The 17,357-nt window shown below is 35.5% G+C and overlaps 2 protein-coding genes across 7 annotated transcripts in view; both read right to left on the reverse strand.

The window, feature by feature from the left end:
• Nucleotides 1-602: 602 nt before the first annotated feature.
• Pigbos1 (PIGB opposite strand 1) lies at nucleotides 603-2,350 on the reverse strand. 2 transcript variants are annotated; one of them, XM_046461852.2, is made up of 2 exons: nucleotides 2,213-2,350; nucleotides 603-967 (listed from the first exon to the last, which is right to left on the reverse strand). In XM_046461852.2, the coding sequence occupies exon 2, from the start codon at nucleotides 888-890 to the stop codon at nucleotides 726-728; it is 165 nt and encodes a 54-aa protein (XP_046317808.1). In that variant the 5' UTR covers nucleotides 891-967; nucleotides 2,213-2,350; the 3' UTR covers nucleotides 603-725. The 2 variants fall into 2 exon arrangements, with proteins under 2 accessions (XP_046317808.1, XP_046317807.1); XM_046461851.2 differs by having other exon boundaries at nucleotides 2,207-2,345.
• Nucleotides 2,351-2,406: 56 nt separating this feature from the next.
• Ccpg1 (cell cycle progression 1) overlaps nucleotides 2,407-17,357 on the reverse strand; it is a 67,014-nt gene continuing 52,063 nt past the window's right edge. For 4 of the 5 annotated variants that reach the window (XM_058584822.1, XM_058584823.1, XM_058584820.1 and 1 more), the window contains 2 exons: nucleotides 13,756-13,831; nucleotides 2,453-2,689 (listed from right to left, as the gene is read on the reverse strand). In XM_058584822.1, the coding sequence (XP_058440805.1) occupies nucleotides 2,458-2,689; nucleotides 13,756-13,831 (308 nt within the window). In that variant the 3' untranslated portion in view covers nucleotides 2,453-2,457. Of the gene's footprint in view, nucleotides 2,690-13,755; nucleotides 13,832-17,357 lie in introns of all 5 variants that reach the window. The other variant, XM_058584824.1, reaches the window with a different exon arrangement.

The following is a 17,357-nucleotide window of genomic DNA, read 5'->3' on the forward strand; positions in this document are numbered from 1 at the left end:
GGACGTGGTTTCAATCCCCAGCACCATTAAAAAAGAAGGACCAAAAGCAGTTCAATTTAACCTAATGTGTTAGGACTATTATTCCTTGGATATAATAGGCTTACATATTTCTATTTATTGTCATGTGACTTGACAATGCATCCTGTAGGAATAATCCATGTTCTTGCCTTTTGACTTTGGGACTGACCATGTGACATGCTCCAAATCAACAAAATTATGAAAAGATGACATTTGCCACAACTGGCAAAAGCCTACCATTGTATGCTTCCTCTCAGTCTTTATCTCCTTTACTAGCATAGCTCAGACAGGGGCTGTTCCTTAAGCATGGGTCCCACACGAGAAGACATACAGAACAGAATCCCAGTCTGCCTGTAGCCAGGCAAAGCCAAACCTGACACATAACAGATATTTGACATTTTAATCAAAGCTATTTTTAACTTCATGGAAGAAAACATTGCAAGAGCTCACACTAAATTATTAGAGGCATTGATTAGATCAATTTATATATTGCCCTGAAGACATTCATTTTTGTTTAAAAGGAAGTTACTAATTTATCCTGATAAAGATTTAAAATGGCAAATAAAACATTAAATTCATAGTGCTAGTTTTAAAAATATCATTATCCATTATTTATTTGTGTTTAAAAAATACCTAAGTTTTTCCTAGGTCAGTGTATAATTTCAGCAAAATTTTAATCAACTGTTACAATTCAACTCCAGGTAGTATTAACTTTTCTTCTCTTCTGATGCTTGTGCCAATTTCGCCCTTTCTTTTAATTCCTTCTGCTCCCTGGAATATTGTTCAAATATTGGTTGATAAATATATATTCCTCCAGCAAGTCCAAGGACTCCAGCAAAAAGCAGTTGTGGAAAAGTCAATCTCCCAAACATTGTTGCAACAAACACAGAATAAAACAAAGGTGGTTCTGAAAAGTTATATTCCACATTCAGCAAATCTCTTCATATCTCTGTACAAAGAAAAGAGGAAACAGAGCAATGACTTAGTATAATCACTTTAAGATTTCATATCACTACTTTGCTTGAGAGTGAACAACATTTTTTGTACTATTGAAGCATCACTTTAACTATGGGAAATAAGGTAAGGAGACGATATAAGACAAAGCTAAATCTTCTTTTATTACAGTATGTTCTCCATGGTTTTAAATGGATAACTTAATATGGGAAAAAGATGGCAGGGAATGACACTCTCTTTATGCTTTTAATTCATACCACAAAACAAATTAAAACAAAACAAAACAGTTGGAAAAAGCTGTGATTGCCTCTGAGAAATGTGAACTGGAAGCAAGAGTAAGGTAGACAGAGAATTATTACTTTCCATTCGTCCTTTTTGGATTATTCATGTTTTTTAGTAGTATGTACCATAAGAACAATTGTTTAATGAGCTAAACGATTTAATGAGTTCCACCTAGAATAGTGGCCGATGCCTGATATCCCAGCGACTCTGGGGCTGAGGCAGAAGGACTGCTAGTTTGAGACCAACATGGGCAACTTAGCAAGGACTTAAGTAACTTAATGAAACCCTGTCTCAAAATAAAAAAATTAAAAAGGGGATGGAGATGTGACTCAGTGGCAAAAAGCACCTTTGGGTTCAATACCCAGCAAAAAAAAAAAAAAAAAATTGTTTCTTTTTTTGTTTTAGTAAGCACAGAAGATATCAAATATAAATTATCTGCCATCTATAATTTATATTTTAAGAAAAATATGCTTTTAAGAAAAATATAATGAAATGTGCTGTTAAATTTTTAACAACTGAAAGACTCTAAGGCTTTCCAGAAAGTGATATTCCTTGCCAACATATTCCTTTCTAGAATAAGGAAAGCACAGTGAAGAATTTGTTTACTCGATTTTAACATGGCCTCCTACACCAGCACCAGAGGTCACAAATATCAGACTATAAACTAACTAGCCTGCCCTTAATATGCCTGGAATGTAATTTAAACTAACTTGGGCAAGAAAAGCCTGTTTTCTCCTATCTCCTACAGTTGAGTCAATAAGTGACAAATTTTATCAATCATGCTTGGTTCAATGGTTACGGGTTAAATCAACACACCCTCCCTCCCCAGTCCTTTCAGCCTGTTGCTACATAGGTGCAATAAGCTACCCTGACTACCCCGTTCAACAGGGAGTTTCTGTAAGACCACCGAAGCAGTGCAATGTTACACACTTAGGTTTATGATTATCATTACCAGTACCGCCAGCACTCGGCACGTCCGACCGTCCCGTGGCAGCTCCGCGACGCTTCCCCCGCGCCTTCGCCTGTCCCCGCGAGGGGAGATTGGTCTCCTTCCGGCAGCACTTCCGGACGTCGGAGCAGAGACAAAACCAAAAACAGGCAGCTATTCCCGTCCTCCGCGGCTAGGCAGCGCCAAAGAGAAAACGCGGGAGCCTTCTGCAGAAGACCCGCACTCTGCTGCGGGGACTGCCTGGCGCGTTGGCTTCAAGACTGGCCCTGGCCCGGATACCTCCGCGTCTGCAAGCGACGGCTGCTCGCAAAGACCAAACTTACTGCAGCACCAGCAGCGCGCGTTTCTCCACCTTCCTTCCGTCCTTGGAAGGTGGCGGCTGGGGAACGTCTGCTGGCCTCCAAGCAGGTGGAAATGGAGCCGGAAGGTGGCGGCCGCAGCCTTGCTTTCCGCGCTCTCCAAAACCGCTCCCACGGGAAAACAAAGCTGCGAAAGAGAAAGTCTACCTTGTACGTCAGAGCCCAGGACCAGAACCGGCGCCGCGGAGGTGAGTGAGGGGACTGTATGGAGAGCTACAGTCCGACTCAAAGGAAGCACCCTACTTTTCACTGTCAGCCAGTTACCAGTTTCGCTTTGTGCTGCCAGATCTTAAAATAGACTTGAATACTGGAAATGCAGGTTTTAACTTAAATCTGATTTTTAAATGTTGGTAACTAAATTCATATTAAAAAAAAAAAAAACCTGGCATACAATCTGCCCATTTGTGGTTAAGAGCAGATTTGCGCAACAGCCGGCCGACCTGAATTTGAATGTTTAGCCTTCTATAACTTTTTACTCTGGACAAGGCAATGTAATTCCTGAGCCTTAGTTTCCTCGTATGTAAAATGGAGCTAATAATATCTATCCCATAGCGTTGTTTTGAGGGTTAAATGACATACATGTAAAGGAATTATCCCATTAACTGGCATACATTATCAAAAAGAGATTTTAAAATACAGAGGAGCTGGGTTGGTGGTGCATGCCTGTAATCCCAAAGACTCCCGAGGCTGTCGGAGATTGCAAATGCGAGGCCAGCCTCAGCAATTTAGTGAGACCATGGCTCAAAATAAAAAGGGCTGGGGGTGTAGCTCAATGGTAAAGCGCTTCTGGCTGCTACTACTATTACTACTCTTACTGATGATGATGAAGATATTCCACTGTTGACAGAGTTGTATTCTAATTAGTAATTTGTTTACTAGATTCTTTCATTAGGCGCACATGTAGTATAACCTAATTAGCTTGAGGACTTAGTCAACCCAGTCTTTTTTCCAGTATTTATCTCAATATTCTCTGTACAGGAAGTTGCAAGACAAGTTGGTTTAAATAAAAGGAGTAGCCATCACCCAGTTGTGAGGCTCTGGCCCTAGAGTACCTTTCAGCCCTGGTCAACTTTGAGAGTTCACCACTGTGCTTTAACAAAGGTTAAGCTAGGGGCCAAACAGAAGGGCAGATTTTAAGTTCTGCAAGTGGAATGCCTGTCTTTTTTGCCACAATTGCTTATTGTTTTGTTTTTCAGATCTTCTTGGAGAAAACATTTATCTGGTTTTGTTTACCATTGCTTTACGAATATTTAATTGCTTTTTGGTCCAGACAAGTTTTGTTCCAGATGAATATTGGCAGTCTCTTGAAGTTGCACATCACATGGTTTTCAAATATCCTTTCTAGTTTCTTTTCCAGACAATGAATGTATATTTATCTTAGGAATGAGTCCTCTTTTGATACACATTTTCTCACAATTTCAACTCATCAAAGTATGCCATTGCTGAATACCAATATTTCTTCTGTATCTTTCTTTGTTGTTAATATACTTGACACATCCTTTAGTGTGTATAGTCCCACAATGCTTGTACTTGGCAGATTCAAATAAAGTAAAAAACACATTTCTGTCTTGAAGCAGTCAAAGCATTTAGTTGGCCAACTGAAGTTTTAATTCTGATAGCCAATATAAAATACTGGGTTTTAAAATTTCATTGTTGGTCTGGGGATAAAGCTCAGTTTGTAGAGTGCTTGCCTTGCATGCACAAAGCCCTGGGTTCAATCCCCAGCAACACACACACACACACACACACACACACATCATAAATAAATAAATAAAATTCCAATGTTAAAGAGTAAAATGTTGTTTTATATATGAAAGTGTAAATAGATTATTTCAATACTATTTGACATTTAATCCTTAATATTACTAATTATGGTTATATGACCTGGGAATGGACAGAAAGATTGAGGGGTTATACTTACCCCTTAATCTTTGCAAGCATTTACAAGATTCTGCATCTTTTGGGGAAAGACAGTGTTCAGCTGCTGGTAAGTTTAAATAAAAGTAATCAAAAATGTTATTTAAAACATGTATTCTATCATTTTTCTAGAGTTAATTGGTATTATGTTATATTATTGGTACCACGAAGTTTGTTTTTAAAAGTCTACTGTTGCTAAAGTCCAGCCTCATCTGAAATGCCCAAGATGCCAAACACATACAAAACACAAAACTGGGTAGGGGCAGTGGCACATGCCTATAATCCAGTGATTCAGGAGGCTGAGGCAGAAGAATCACAAGTTCCAGGCCAACTTCAGCAGTTTAGCAAGACTCTCAGCAACTCAGGGAGACACTGTCTTAAAATAAAATATAAAAAGGGCTGGGGCCAGGTGCAGTGGTGCAAGCCTGTAACCCCAGCCATGTGGGAGGCTAAGGCAGGAGAATTATAAATTTGAGGCCAGCCTCAGCAGTTTAGTGAGGCCCTAAGCAATTTAGCAAGACCTTTTCTCCAAAATAAAAAGGGGCTGAGGATGCAACTGAGTGAAAGCACCTCTGGGTTCAATCTCCAGTACCACCATCACCCTCAAAAGAACACAAGACTAAGCAAGCATATCCTGCTATGAGGAATTCTGTTAATATATGCAGATTTTCAAAATAACTTTTATATACACATAATTTGAATTTTAGAAGTATACTTCCTTCATAAAAGAGTCACTTGAGTCCTGGGGTTGTAGCTCAGCAGTAGAGCGCTCACCTAGCATGTGTGAGACACTGGGTTCAATTCACAGCACCGCATATATATAATAAAATAAATGGTCCATTAACATCCAAAAAAATTTAAAAAGAATCACTTGAAATTGGTGTTTTTTTTAGCTTGTAAGTGGAAAACCATGTTATGTGAGCTTATGAAGACAAAACACACATAAACCCAATCAGTATTTAGTGTTGAAATTCAAATTTAGAAAAAATTAATATGACAGAAATTTAATGATATACATAATAATTGTGCAATGTAGTAACTGGCCATCAATAGTAAGTAGGATTGTAATTCCTAGATGTTGAATTTTACTAGGTCAGTTTCCAAAATAGGTTACCAGTAGTACAAATTTTTCTGTAGCCTCACATTCTAGATCTTTTAAGCTGTCATCAGGTTGAACTAAAAGTTTAGGCCTTCTGTATTTTTCAGTTACAGAGAGCTAGTGGTTCAGTATTCTGAATCTTGGGGTGTTTTTTTTTTAATACTTTTATTTTATTTATTTATGTATTTATTTATATGTGGTGCTGAGGATTGAACCCAGGGCCTTAAACATGGAAGGTGAGCACTCTACTGCTGAGCCATAACCCCAGCCCCTCTTGGGGTATTTTTTTGGAGCCTCGAAAGACACTGAAGTTCTAGGGGGTATTTTTTTTTTCTTAATAATTTTTTTTAGTTGTAGATAGATACAATACCTTTATTTATTTTTATGTGGTACTGAGGATTGATCCTAGTGCCTCACATGTACTAAGCAAGCGCTCTGCCACTGAGCTACAACCCCATCCCTAGCGGGTATTGTTTTAAAGCAGGGTTGTACCTTCTCCTTTGAACTGATAAATATCAGTTCATTCTCCATTACTGAGAAATGAGGACCAGAACATGAAAACGATAATGTGACTATCCTGGGGAAAGAGAATTTAAGAGCAATAGCAGAGTTTCTCCCATTAACATAGGTAGACTGTAGAAGCTATGAACTGAGAAAAGTGTCAGACATGCTAATGCTAAAGTGTAATTTAATTGTAATACATTTACTCTTTCTTTTTCTGCTTTTTGGGTTGTTTTTGTTTTGTTTTGTGGTGCTGGATGGAACCCAGGGCCTCATGAATGCTAGGCAGGCACACTATCTCTGAGCCACAGCCCAGTTCTTTAGTTTCTTTTATTTTACTCATAAATTATTCTTTAATGTCATCTGAATACTGTGATCATAGAATACTTTTGGGGTTTCTTTTGTTTGGGGGAGGGGTTGGTACCAGGGGCGCTTTATCACTGAACCACATCTACAGCCCTTTTTTATTTTGAGACAGGGTCTTGCTAAGTTGCTTAGGGCTGTGCTAAATTGCTGAGGCTGGTCTCGAACTTGCAATCCTCCTGCCTTAGCTTCCCAACCACTGAGATTACAGACATGTGCCACAACGTCCAGCTTTTTTTCACCCCCAGTAATCTGTCGTCTTATTTTCTATATTGTAGGATGGGAAAACAGTATAACTTAACAGTGAGAGCACAGGCTTTGGTGTCAGACACACCTGGGCTTGAATCCTGGGTTTCCTTGCTATTATATTATTTATTTATTATATGCTAATAGAAATAAATATACTTCTAAAATAAATCTCAACACAATAAAATGGTTTACAATTATTTAAATTAAAATGAGTAGTGTTTTAAGGTATATGTATCTCACATATTTCTTATGTATATGAAACATGTGTAAAATATATATATGAAACGTGTGAAAACAAAAAATGAAAATGGTAAAACTACCTTTTGTATGTCCATGAGAAATTAATGTAATTTTTGTAGAAAACATGTATTTTTACAAAAAACAGAATAATATATTATCTATTTTTGTACTAAAAATGGCTTCAAATGATAGTTGGATCAGCTTGTTGATTTTATGCTAATTCAGTATGAGCTAAGAGATGTGTCTAATAACTTCTTCTTTTTAACTTAATGAAGATCTGGACTCCCAGACTTGCCCAAGCACTTCTGTCTGCTCTAGCAGATGTGAGGCTTTACTCATTAATGAAGCAACTAGAAAATCAGGAAATGGCTAGATGGGTGGTAAGTCCTTAAATACTTTACAAACTGTATGCGGGTTATTTCATTAATGTGGGCATAAAGCGTATGGAAAGAACTAATGACTCCCCAAATAGCTTCAAAAGATAATTCATAGCACTTTTTAGAAGTACTTCCATAATTAATAACAGTAAAATGAAGTGACACATGAGTCTCTCTCCTTGAGTCATGATTAGTGGAAACCATACCTTATGAGTTACTAAACTGTAGGAGACCTTTGGAACCCCTTAACTCCTCAAAACTGTCAAGAGTTCTTGCTTCACTGTATATAGAATTCAATAGGAAGGGGCTGGAAATGTGGTTTGTGGTGTAGCATTTGCCTAGCATGTAGGATGGCCTGGGTTCAATCCCCAGCACTGCCAAAAAATAAAAAGGTAAACTTAAAAAAAAAAAAAAAAAGAATTCAGTAAGAATCACTGCCTATCTCAGAAAGAAGTGCTGCTGTATACAACCTTGGTTCATTATTCCTTCAGCTACCTGAGGCTCAACCTGAGAAATGCCTTTGCACTAAAACACTATTTCACCCTCAGATGGAATGTTTGAAATAAATGGACTCCTAGAAGGGAGAAAGTATGGTAGAAGACTACCTTCTGTCATTTGACTTATTTCAAGTTGGGGAGATAAATTCCTGACATCTCACATTCAAATCATGAATGAGTTTTCCCCTTAAACCACATCCTGAAGAGTGACTGGATTCTACAGTAATATTTTTGCTTCACTTTGCTCTTTCTAAAATCAAATAAATTGAAATGAGACAGCTTAGAATCTTAATACCTTTTAAATATTGTTTGTATTGGAAAATACATGCCAAATTATAACTAGTTACTAACACATTTCTGGAATATAATTTATTAGTAAACTGGAGAAAGGACATATTTCTGCAAGCATTGTATTCTTTTGCATTAAAAAAAGCAGGTTATATTAACAAGTAAGTCCTTATTAATAGAGTCAGGTATGAAGTCAGTGTTTTTATTTTGTGCTTATATTTTATATATATTACTAAAGACTCAATAGGCAAAGTTCATGATACCTGTGAAACCCTTCCTCCAAAGTAGCAAAACTATTATTAGATTCTTCTAGTTAGGAAGAACCTTTAACTTCATGAAAATTGGAATTTTTTTAAAGGTATATTTGAAGAGATGGGAAGCTGGTACTTAATGTTTAACACTCTTGCCTCAACTAACAATTTACTTTTAAGATATCTGTTTTATAGACTTCTTGGTGCTTGTTTGCATGTTTCTCCAAAACCTGGTTTATTAATTTAGCCAGTTTTCAAATTAAAATTTAATAATGCATCCTGACATTTTTTGCTCCCTTATTTTGTCTGAATTTTTTCACTAAGAAATTGGGCAACAGGGCTGGACACGGTGGTGCACGCCTATAATCCCAGCAGCTGGGAGGCTGAGACAGGAGGATCTTGAGTTCAAAGCTAGCCTGAGCAATGGCGAAGCACTAAGCAACTCAGACCCTGTCTCTAAATAAAATACAAAACAGGTGGGGATGCGGCTCAGTGGGCAAATGCCCCTCAGTTCAATCCCCGGATGTAGCTCAGTGGTAGAGTTCTTGCCTAGCAAGTGCAAGGTGCTGGATTTAATCCCCAGTACGGAAGGAAGGAAGGAAGGGAGGGAGGGAGGAAGGAAGGAAGGAAGGAAGGAAAGAAAAAAGAAAAAAGAAATTGGGCAAAAGCCCTAAGCAATTACTGAGACTCTGTCTCAAAATAAAAAGGGCTTGGGAGTAGTTAAGCACCCCTGGGTTCAATCCCTAGTAGAAAGGAAGGAAAGGAAAGAGGGAGGGAGGGAGAGGGGAAGGAGAGAAAGAGAAAAGAAAGAGGGAAGGAATGAATTGGACAACATTCCAAATCAAGGTCAGTTGCAAACACTCAAAATACTGTGTTAATACTGTAAGACAATTTGAGGAATACTGGCTGGGAGAATCTAGTTATGGATTTCAGTCTATCTCTATAAATTCTACTATAAAAGAATTTGTGCTTTATATCTTTCATTAGTGGGAATTGGGAATTAAATCAAATGTGATGCCATAAAAATGCATCTGAAAGTATAAATTCATTGATAAATACAGATCTGATATTATGGTAGACCTATGTTTGATTTAAGTTCTTAAAAACAATGTTTGGGCAGGCCTATTTACTTTTAAAATCCTTTCTCTTTTAATTTAATGTGGTTTTTATAATATTTAGACTTGCTATTTCCCATAGAAGAAGATAATACTAAATTTTTCCATTTCTTATTTCATACATATTTCTAATATAATTTTTCTTAGTTTTTTTGCCAGTCGTGCTCTTGGTTCACATGGTATTGCTGTACCAGAACCCTTACAAACACCATGGAAACTGATCTTACTATAATTGCTCTTTTCTACTATCCTTTGGAAGGTTCAAAGTCTATAAACAGGTGAGATATATTACTGCTAATAATTATATACAAATATCTAAGACATGCTTTTGAAAAATATTAAATATCAATATATTATAATATCCACTAGACCCCCTAATGTTCTCCCATTAAGTCAGAGTTATGAGAACCACAGATTTTCAGTGGGTACAGCATATCAGGAAATAGATAATACATTCAATCTGGATAGTTAAAGACTTTAATAAAAGAACTATTTACAAAGATATAAACAATATTTAGAAAAGCCAATAAAAAATACCACAGTACCCCAGGGCTAGTCACAACAGGAATTCTTTTATCTCCAGGCTCTAAGGAGCTAGGAGAAGAAACAGTTACTGGGATTCACACAGAGCTGTAACTATTAAGAGAAAGCTTCAACAGGAGACAGGCACAGCCAGCATTTAGCAGCAGCAAGGAGACCACCAAGAAAATAAATAATCCTGACTCACTCCCCTCCCATCTTTCAGTTAGCTCAAACCAATCAGAAGCCAGAAGACAAGGCAGACCATTGATGTTATACCATGCAGGTCAGCCTCGCCACACACAGCAGGTAAAGTGTGGAGAACACATCTGGAAGGGCAGTTAGAAAACACTCTGACCCAATTTGGTTTCATATGAACCAGAGAAGTAAATACTTTGCCTTTCTTCAGAATTTGGATTTTATTTTATAGGTATTAGAGAACCACTGCAGGTTTTTGAGAAGAATGACATTATCAAATCTGATTTCAAAAGAATTTTCTTATAGTAGCAATATTTAGGATACACTGAAAGGGAGAAAGCCAGAATTGGGGAGTCTAGTTAAAACTGTAGTATCCACTCTTCCCACATAAAAAGTGGGAAGAGAGGGAATGGGAAGGAAACAAAGATGGACGTGTAGAATGAGAAGTTGCTATCTAAGATGACTCCAAAATTTTAAGGTGAAAAAACTTAAGTGATACTACCATTAAATAGGGATGGTGGCACGCCCATGCCCATCCCAGCTGTTCAGGAGTCTGAGGCAGGAAGACTGCAAATTCAAGGCCAACCTTGGCAACTTAGCAAGACCTTGTCTCAAAATTATTTAAAAAAAAAAAAAGGGCTGAGGAAGTAGCTCAATAGTAGAGCTCATGCACTGGGTTCTGTGCCCAGTACACCCTCCCCTCATCCAACACATAGAGTACAATGAACAGGTTTGGGGTATTGTGGGTATTTTGCCAAACACTTTGATTTTCAGTGGCAGTATGTGATCTATGGTAGAAATGTTCAGAAAGGAGTAAAATGTTTTCTAAGTCTGAAAACCTAGAGAAAGGTCAAGACAAGAATTATACATTTGGGAATCCTCTATGTAGTTTCACTATCTAGAAAGTTACATTTAATCAATCTGCCTATCAAACCAAGCCACAAGTATGATTTATTTCACATATATAGTATTTAAAAAAAAAAAAAAAACTACTTAGCAAAGTTTTTTTAAATTGGGAGCTCTTACATAAAAATCTAGATTTCTGGAACTGGGGGTGAAGTTCAATGGTAGAATTGTTATCTAGGATGCACAAGACCTGAGTTCCACCTCCAGCACCACAAAAAGAAAAGACAAAACCTAGATTTTTTCTGATTTCTCTTTAAATTGGAAGGCATAATAACATTCTGGACTAGGTTTCCTTAATGACAGTTACATAGTCTCCACTCAACTTGCATCACTCATTTTTGTTACTTACCTGATTTCTATAAGCCTTTGAATTTGTTATTCTTGCTCTTTCACCCTCACTAACATTAGGGATTTCTTTACAGTTATTTATTTTTATAGTTGACAGGTATATGCTAGCAAAGTTGTTTTGTTTTGATTGCTTTTGTATTTTAGCACCCCCTGATACAAATATATATTATATATATAGTTTTTCAACACATAAGACAAGTATTAACACAAAGGATAACACCTCAACTGAAAATACTAGAATTAGGACATCAGAGCTAGAAAAGACTATAGATGTTACCTCTTTTTACAGATAAGGAAAACTAAGACACAGAAAATACAAGTAACTTGCCAGAGTTCATTTAGCAATTTATAGCAAAAGGAAAATGCTATCATTTTTTAAAAAGTGTAAACAGTAGATTTAACTTCAAAACTAATTTCCCAATTGTCTTGATAACACATTTTCCTTGTTTATAGTGTTAAATACTCTTCCCTGGTGGCACTTGCCTTCATAATTCGTCCTACAGCTATCATTCCATGGATGCCTTTGCTCTTCAAACATTTCTGGCAAGAACAGAGAAAAACTGACCTTATTCTACATTACTTTTTACCTGTAGGGTAAGTCTATCTATGTCTAATAGATATAATCTGTCTATTAATTTTACTAACCTATAAATGATTATGAATAAGATTTTGTATCTTTCAGTTATTATTATAGTATAAAATCATTGAGAACTCTCAGTCCAAGGAAATAGAATATTAAGTTTTTGATATAAATAAATTTATGTGTGTGTGTGTATGCACGCATGCGCTTTCACACACACACACACACACACACACACCACACACACACCCCAGTGGTACTGGGTATTGAGTTCAGGAGCACTCTACCACTGAGCTACACCCTCAATCCTCTTTATTTTTTGAGACAGAGTCTCACTAAGTTGCTGAGACTGGCCTCAAACTTGTGATCCTCCTGCCTCAAATTCCTGAGTCACTAGGATTACAGGCATGTACCACTGAACCTGGCATGTTTTATATTCATATAAAATACATATATATTTTATGCATATATATATAAATAAAATGTTGTTTATATGTTCTTAATTTGCTTAAATGAGAGCCTCTCAATTATTTCTAACAGAATTTACCTTTGCTTTTTTCCCTATTTCTCAAATACATTTTAGAAATACTTGCTTTTTTTACATTTGTGTAGGTTTTATAACATATAATGGGTTTTCACATATGACCTCAAACCATCACAATTCTTGGATCTTGGCAATGCATGCATTTTTATTTTGTAGTAGAAGAAACAGAAGATATGAATAAATTAAAAATTATCCAAAAACTTTGGGCTTGTTGCTGTAAGGGAACTAGGATTGGAATCCAGGTCTTCTAACTTATTAAGAGCTCCCAGGATTAGCCTTATCCAAAATATCTAGTAGAATATCCAAAATAATTATAGAACAGATGAATACATTCAGACTCTGAGGACAGCAATATACTATATTCACTCCACACAAGTATTTTTTTATAAACAGTTTTTTCAAAGGACTAAATAATATTATTAAAGTTACTACTCTTTGTCATTTCTAGATATTTTATTATTGCACCCCTGCCTTTATGAGGTTCCCATTCTAGTGGGGAAAGACACAGCTAAAAAGATAAGATTTAGATATTTGTCCAAGTGATGATAAGTGCTATAGTGAAAAATAATGTGAGATTAAAAAGATAGAATGCTGGTGTGCATGTGGGTGTTATTTTTATATAATAATTGTGAAAGACCACCATAATAAGATTATATTGGAGCTAAAATCTAGAAGAATGAGAGAGTGAAACTTACAGACACCTAAAGAAAGAACATTCCAGGCAAAGGGACTAGCAAGTACAAGGTACATTTGGCTTTATTTAAGAAACATCAAATAAAAAAGCTAAAGGAGAGTGAGTCTGGGAGAATGTGATAATGTCAGAAGATAAGAGGGGCCCAGATCAAGTAGACTTTTACACTGAGGTATATGAAAAAAGTCTTTTTAGTCTCTCAGCAAAGTTGATATGGTTTATTCACTCAGAGCATTTAACCTATTTGTGTCAAGCATTTGTTAATTAAGAAATAACTAAGAGAACCCCCAAAGCTCAGGAAATAATACCAAGAATTAATAAATGGAATGATATCAAATTAAAAAGCAGCACAGGAAAGGAAACAATTAGAAATGTGAAGAGAGAACCTACAGAATGGGAGAAAATCTTTTCTAGCTACTCTTCTGGCAGAGAATCAAAATCTAGAATATATAAAGAATATATATTCTAGGGGCTGGGGCTGGGATGTGGCTCAAGTGGTAGTGTACTCACCTGGAATGTGTGAGGCACTGGGTTTGATCCTCAACACCACATAAAAATAAAATAAAGATATTGTGTCCACCTAAAACTAAAAAATAAAAAAATAAAAAAGAATTCAAAAAACTGAACACCAAAAAAATAAAATAACCCAATAAATGGGGTTAAACAGATGCTTCTCAAAAGAAATACAGATGGCCAACAAATATGTGAAAAAAATATTCAACAATATTAGCAATTAGGAAAATGCAAATCAAAACTTCACTGAGATTTCACTGCCCACCAGTCAGAATGGCAATCATCAAGAATACAAATAATAATAAATTCTAGAGAGTGTGGAGAAAAAGCGCTTTCACACTGTTGATTGTAAATTAATATGGAAATCAGTATGGAGGTTTTTCAAAAGACTAGATGTGGAACTACCATATGACCCACTTATACCACACCTCTTTTTCTTGAAGAATTAAAGTCATCATACAACAGTGATACATGTATACCCATGTTTATAGAAGGACAATTCACAATAATCAAATTATGGAACCAGCCCTAGGTTTCTATCAACAGATAAATAGATGAAGAAAATATGGTATATATACACAATAGAGTTTTATTGAGCCATGAATAAAAATGAAATTATGTCATTTGCAGGAAAACAGATGGAACTAGAGACCATTATGTTAATGAAATAAGCCAAACTCAGGAGGTCAAGGTTTATATATTTTCTCTCATTTGGAAGCTTGACAGGAAAAAGGAAAAGAAAGGATAAGGGCATGTCATGAAAATCAAAGGGAGATCAGAAGGTGGGAGAAGGGAAGGGAGGGAGACTGCTCTGAGCAACACTGGCCAGATTAAATTGTTATATTGTGTACATGTACAATATGTAACAACAATCTCACCATTATGTACAACTATAATGCACCAATTTTTAAAATGTCAAAATAGAAAGAAAAAAGAAGTGAAGAAGACAATGTCTTCTCCCAAAGTCAAATCTATGTAGAAACAAATAATAATAATAATTCCTACCCAACAATTTAAAGTGTTTCATTGCATATATATAAAGAAATGCTAGGCTGGGGTTGTGGTTCAGAGGTAGAGCACTTTCCTAGCTTGTGTGAGGCACTGGGTTTGATACTCAGCACCACATTAAAAAGAAATGCTGTATAGGAAAACAGAAAATAATTCTGCTTGAAAGGGAAATATCAGAAGCTTTATAAAGTAGGTGATGTTTCAGATATACAAGATAAATACAAGTTGGCAAGGCACAGAGAATTGGCATGTTTAAGGCTGAAAAGGCCTGAAGGAAGCTATTCATATAGATTAAATGCTGTCTTATTTTGAAGGAAAGTACAAAAAATAATAAGATAATGCATGTGAAAATTCTAATTATACAGTGTAGAACAAATGTCAACCACAGTACTTATCAGCCTATTCAAATGCTTGATACATAGAGTTGGCTCCAGACTTGAACTATGTAACAGCCTTTTATATATCAAGCACCATTTAAAAATAGCCAGTTATATATCCAAACAGTAATAGTGTCTCTCTAGAGGAAAATATTGAATTGCCCTTAGGGGAAAATTCTAATGTATATGGACCTATTTTTCTTACCTTCTTCATGATCTTGAGAATTTGGTGACATCATTTTTGTCATTATATAAAATCAAAAATAGTTTGGTTACCTGTCAGTGACCATTTTGTCCCCAGTTTTTGGCAAGATTGGAACGATGTATGGGACATCTTGTGGGTTTACAGGCATTAAAGAGATAAGCATACTATAAATAACTTTATTCTATTTAAAAAAAAAATTGTAGTCATAAACAGCATGCCTTTATTTTATTTATTTTATGCTAAGCACTGTACCACTGAGCTATTCTAATATATTTGACAACTTAGAGGAAATGGACAAATTTCTAGAAAAATGCAATTTATCAAAACTGACAAATAGAAAAATCTGAACAGTACTATAGAAATTTAATTTGCAATTAAGACCTTCAAACAAAGAATCATCAGGTTTTCAAATGACTACATAATCAGTTCTTCCATCCATTTAATAAAGAAGAAACAGCCTGTAATCTCAGCTACGCTGGAGGCTAAGGAAGAAGGATTGCAAATTGGAGGCCAGCTTGAGCAATTCAGCTAGACCCTGTCTCAAAAAAAAAAAAGGGCTGGGGATGTAGCTCAGTGGTAGAGTGATTACCTAGCATGTGTGAGGCTCTAGTTTCTATCCCCAGTACCAAGAAGGAAAAAGAAAAGAAAAGAAAGCAGAAACCTCAATCAATCTACACAAACTCTTCCACAGAATTTAAAAAAAAAAAAAAAAAAAAGAACACTTCCTAACTCCTGTAATAAAAAAAGCATGTCCTTTATACCACAGTATAACAAGGACATGACAAGAAAAGGCAGGTATAAACCAGTATTTCTCATAACTGTGAATGTAAAAATCCTAAACAAATTTTAGCAAATTGAATCCAATGACATAAAGGGGACTATATTATAACCAAAATTAGCTTTATTCTAGAAATATGAAGTTGATTCAATATTTAGAAATTAACAGAAAAAAAAAGAAAAATCACAGGATTTTCTCAGTAGACACAGAAAAGGAGATGATAAAATTCCCGTCATGATTTGGATAAAAATTAAAACACAACCCTTAGAGAACAAGCAATGAAAAAGGACTCATTAATATGATGATTTATATTAAAATGTTACAGCAGAATCATACTTAGTATTGAAATATTTTCCTCTGAGTGGGAGAAGATAATAAGAATGCCTATCTCCACTTCTGTTCAACAATATGCATCATAGCTAGGGCAGTAAGAAAAGCAACTAAATGGTTGGTAAGAAAGAAGTACAGCCATATGATATGATTCTATGTGTAGAAAATCTAAAAGAATATAAACTATTGTAACTAATTAGTTAAACATGTTCATTGAAAAAAGATCAATAAACAAATATTAATTGCTCTTGGACACTAAAGTTGGTTTGACATTTAAGAAAAACAATATTTACATAATTTCAAAGTATCTCTCCCCAGGATACTTACTAATTATGAAGAATAAAATGATAATTATACAACAGAGAAACTTGGCAGACACACCTTAACCAAGTAAGTAAACATTGCCAAGTAATCTAACAAATCAATATTATGGAACCCCTGATCTGAAGCACTGAAACACTTTTATCCCTTCTGTGGTGTCACTGACAAAATGCATAATCTGAATGTAATCATGAAAAAACATCAGACAATCCCAAATTGAGGTACATTCTCCAGAACAACTGACCTGATTCCTCAAAGATGCCATAGTTATTAAAGACAAAACTTAAGGAACCATCATGCTATATTAAAGTATTATAAAGAAACATAAAAACTGAATATAATAAAGGAAATTTTTTTCTTACTATAAATGACATTGTTAGGACAACTGGTAAAATTTGAGCAAGGTCTGAAAATTAGATAGTAAAGATGTAATTTTAATTTTATGAGTTTGATTTGTAGTTTATATAGGAAAACATTCTTTTTAGGAAATATCCACTGACATATTTTAAAAAAGGTAAATGATGTCCGCAACTTATTCCCCAACAATTCAGAAAAAAAAAAATATATCTATTTCAAGAGA

This window comes from Marmota monax, unplaced genomic scaffold (genome assembly GCF_021218885.2).
Source record: "Marmota monax isolate L192 unplaced genomic scaffold, Marmota_monax_Labrador192_F-V1.1 WCK01_AAM20220418_F8-fsc00001, whole genome shotgun sequence".
Lineage (NCBI taxonomy): Eukaryota > Metazoa > Chordata > Mammalia > Rodentia > Sciuridae > Marmota > Marmota monax.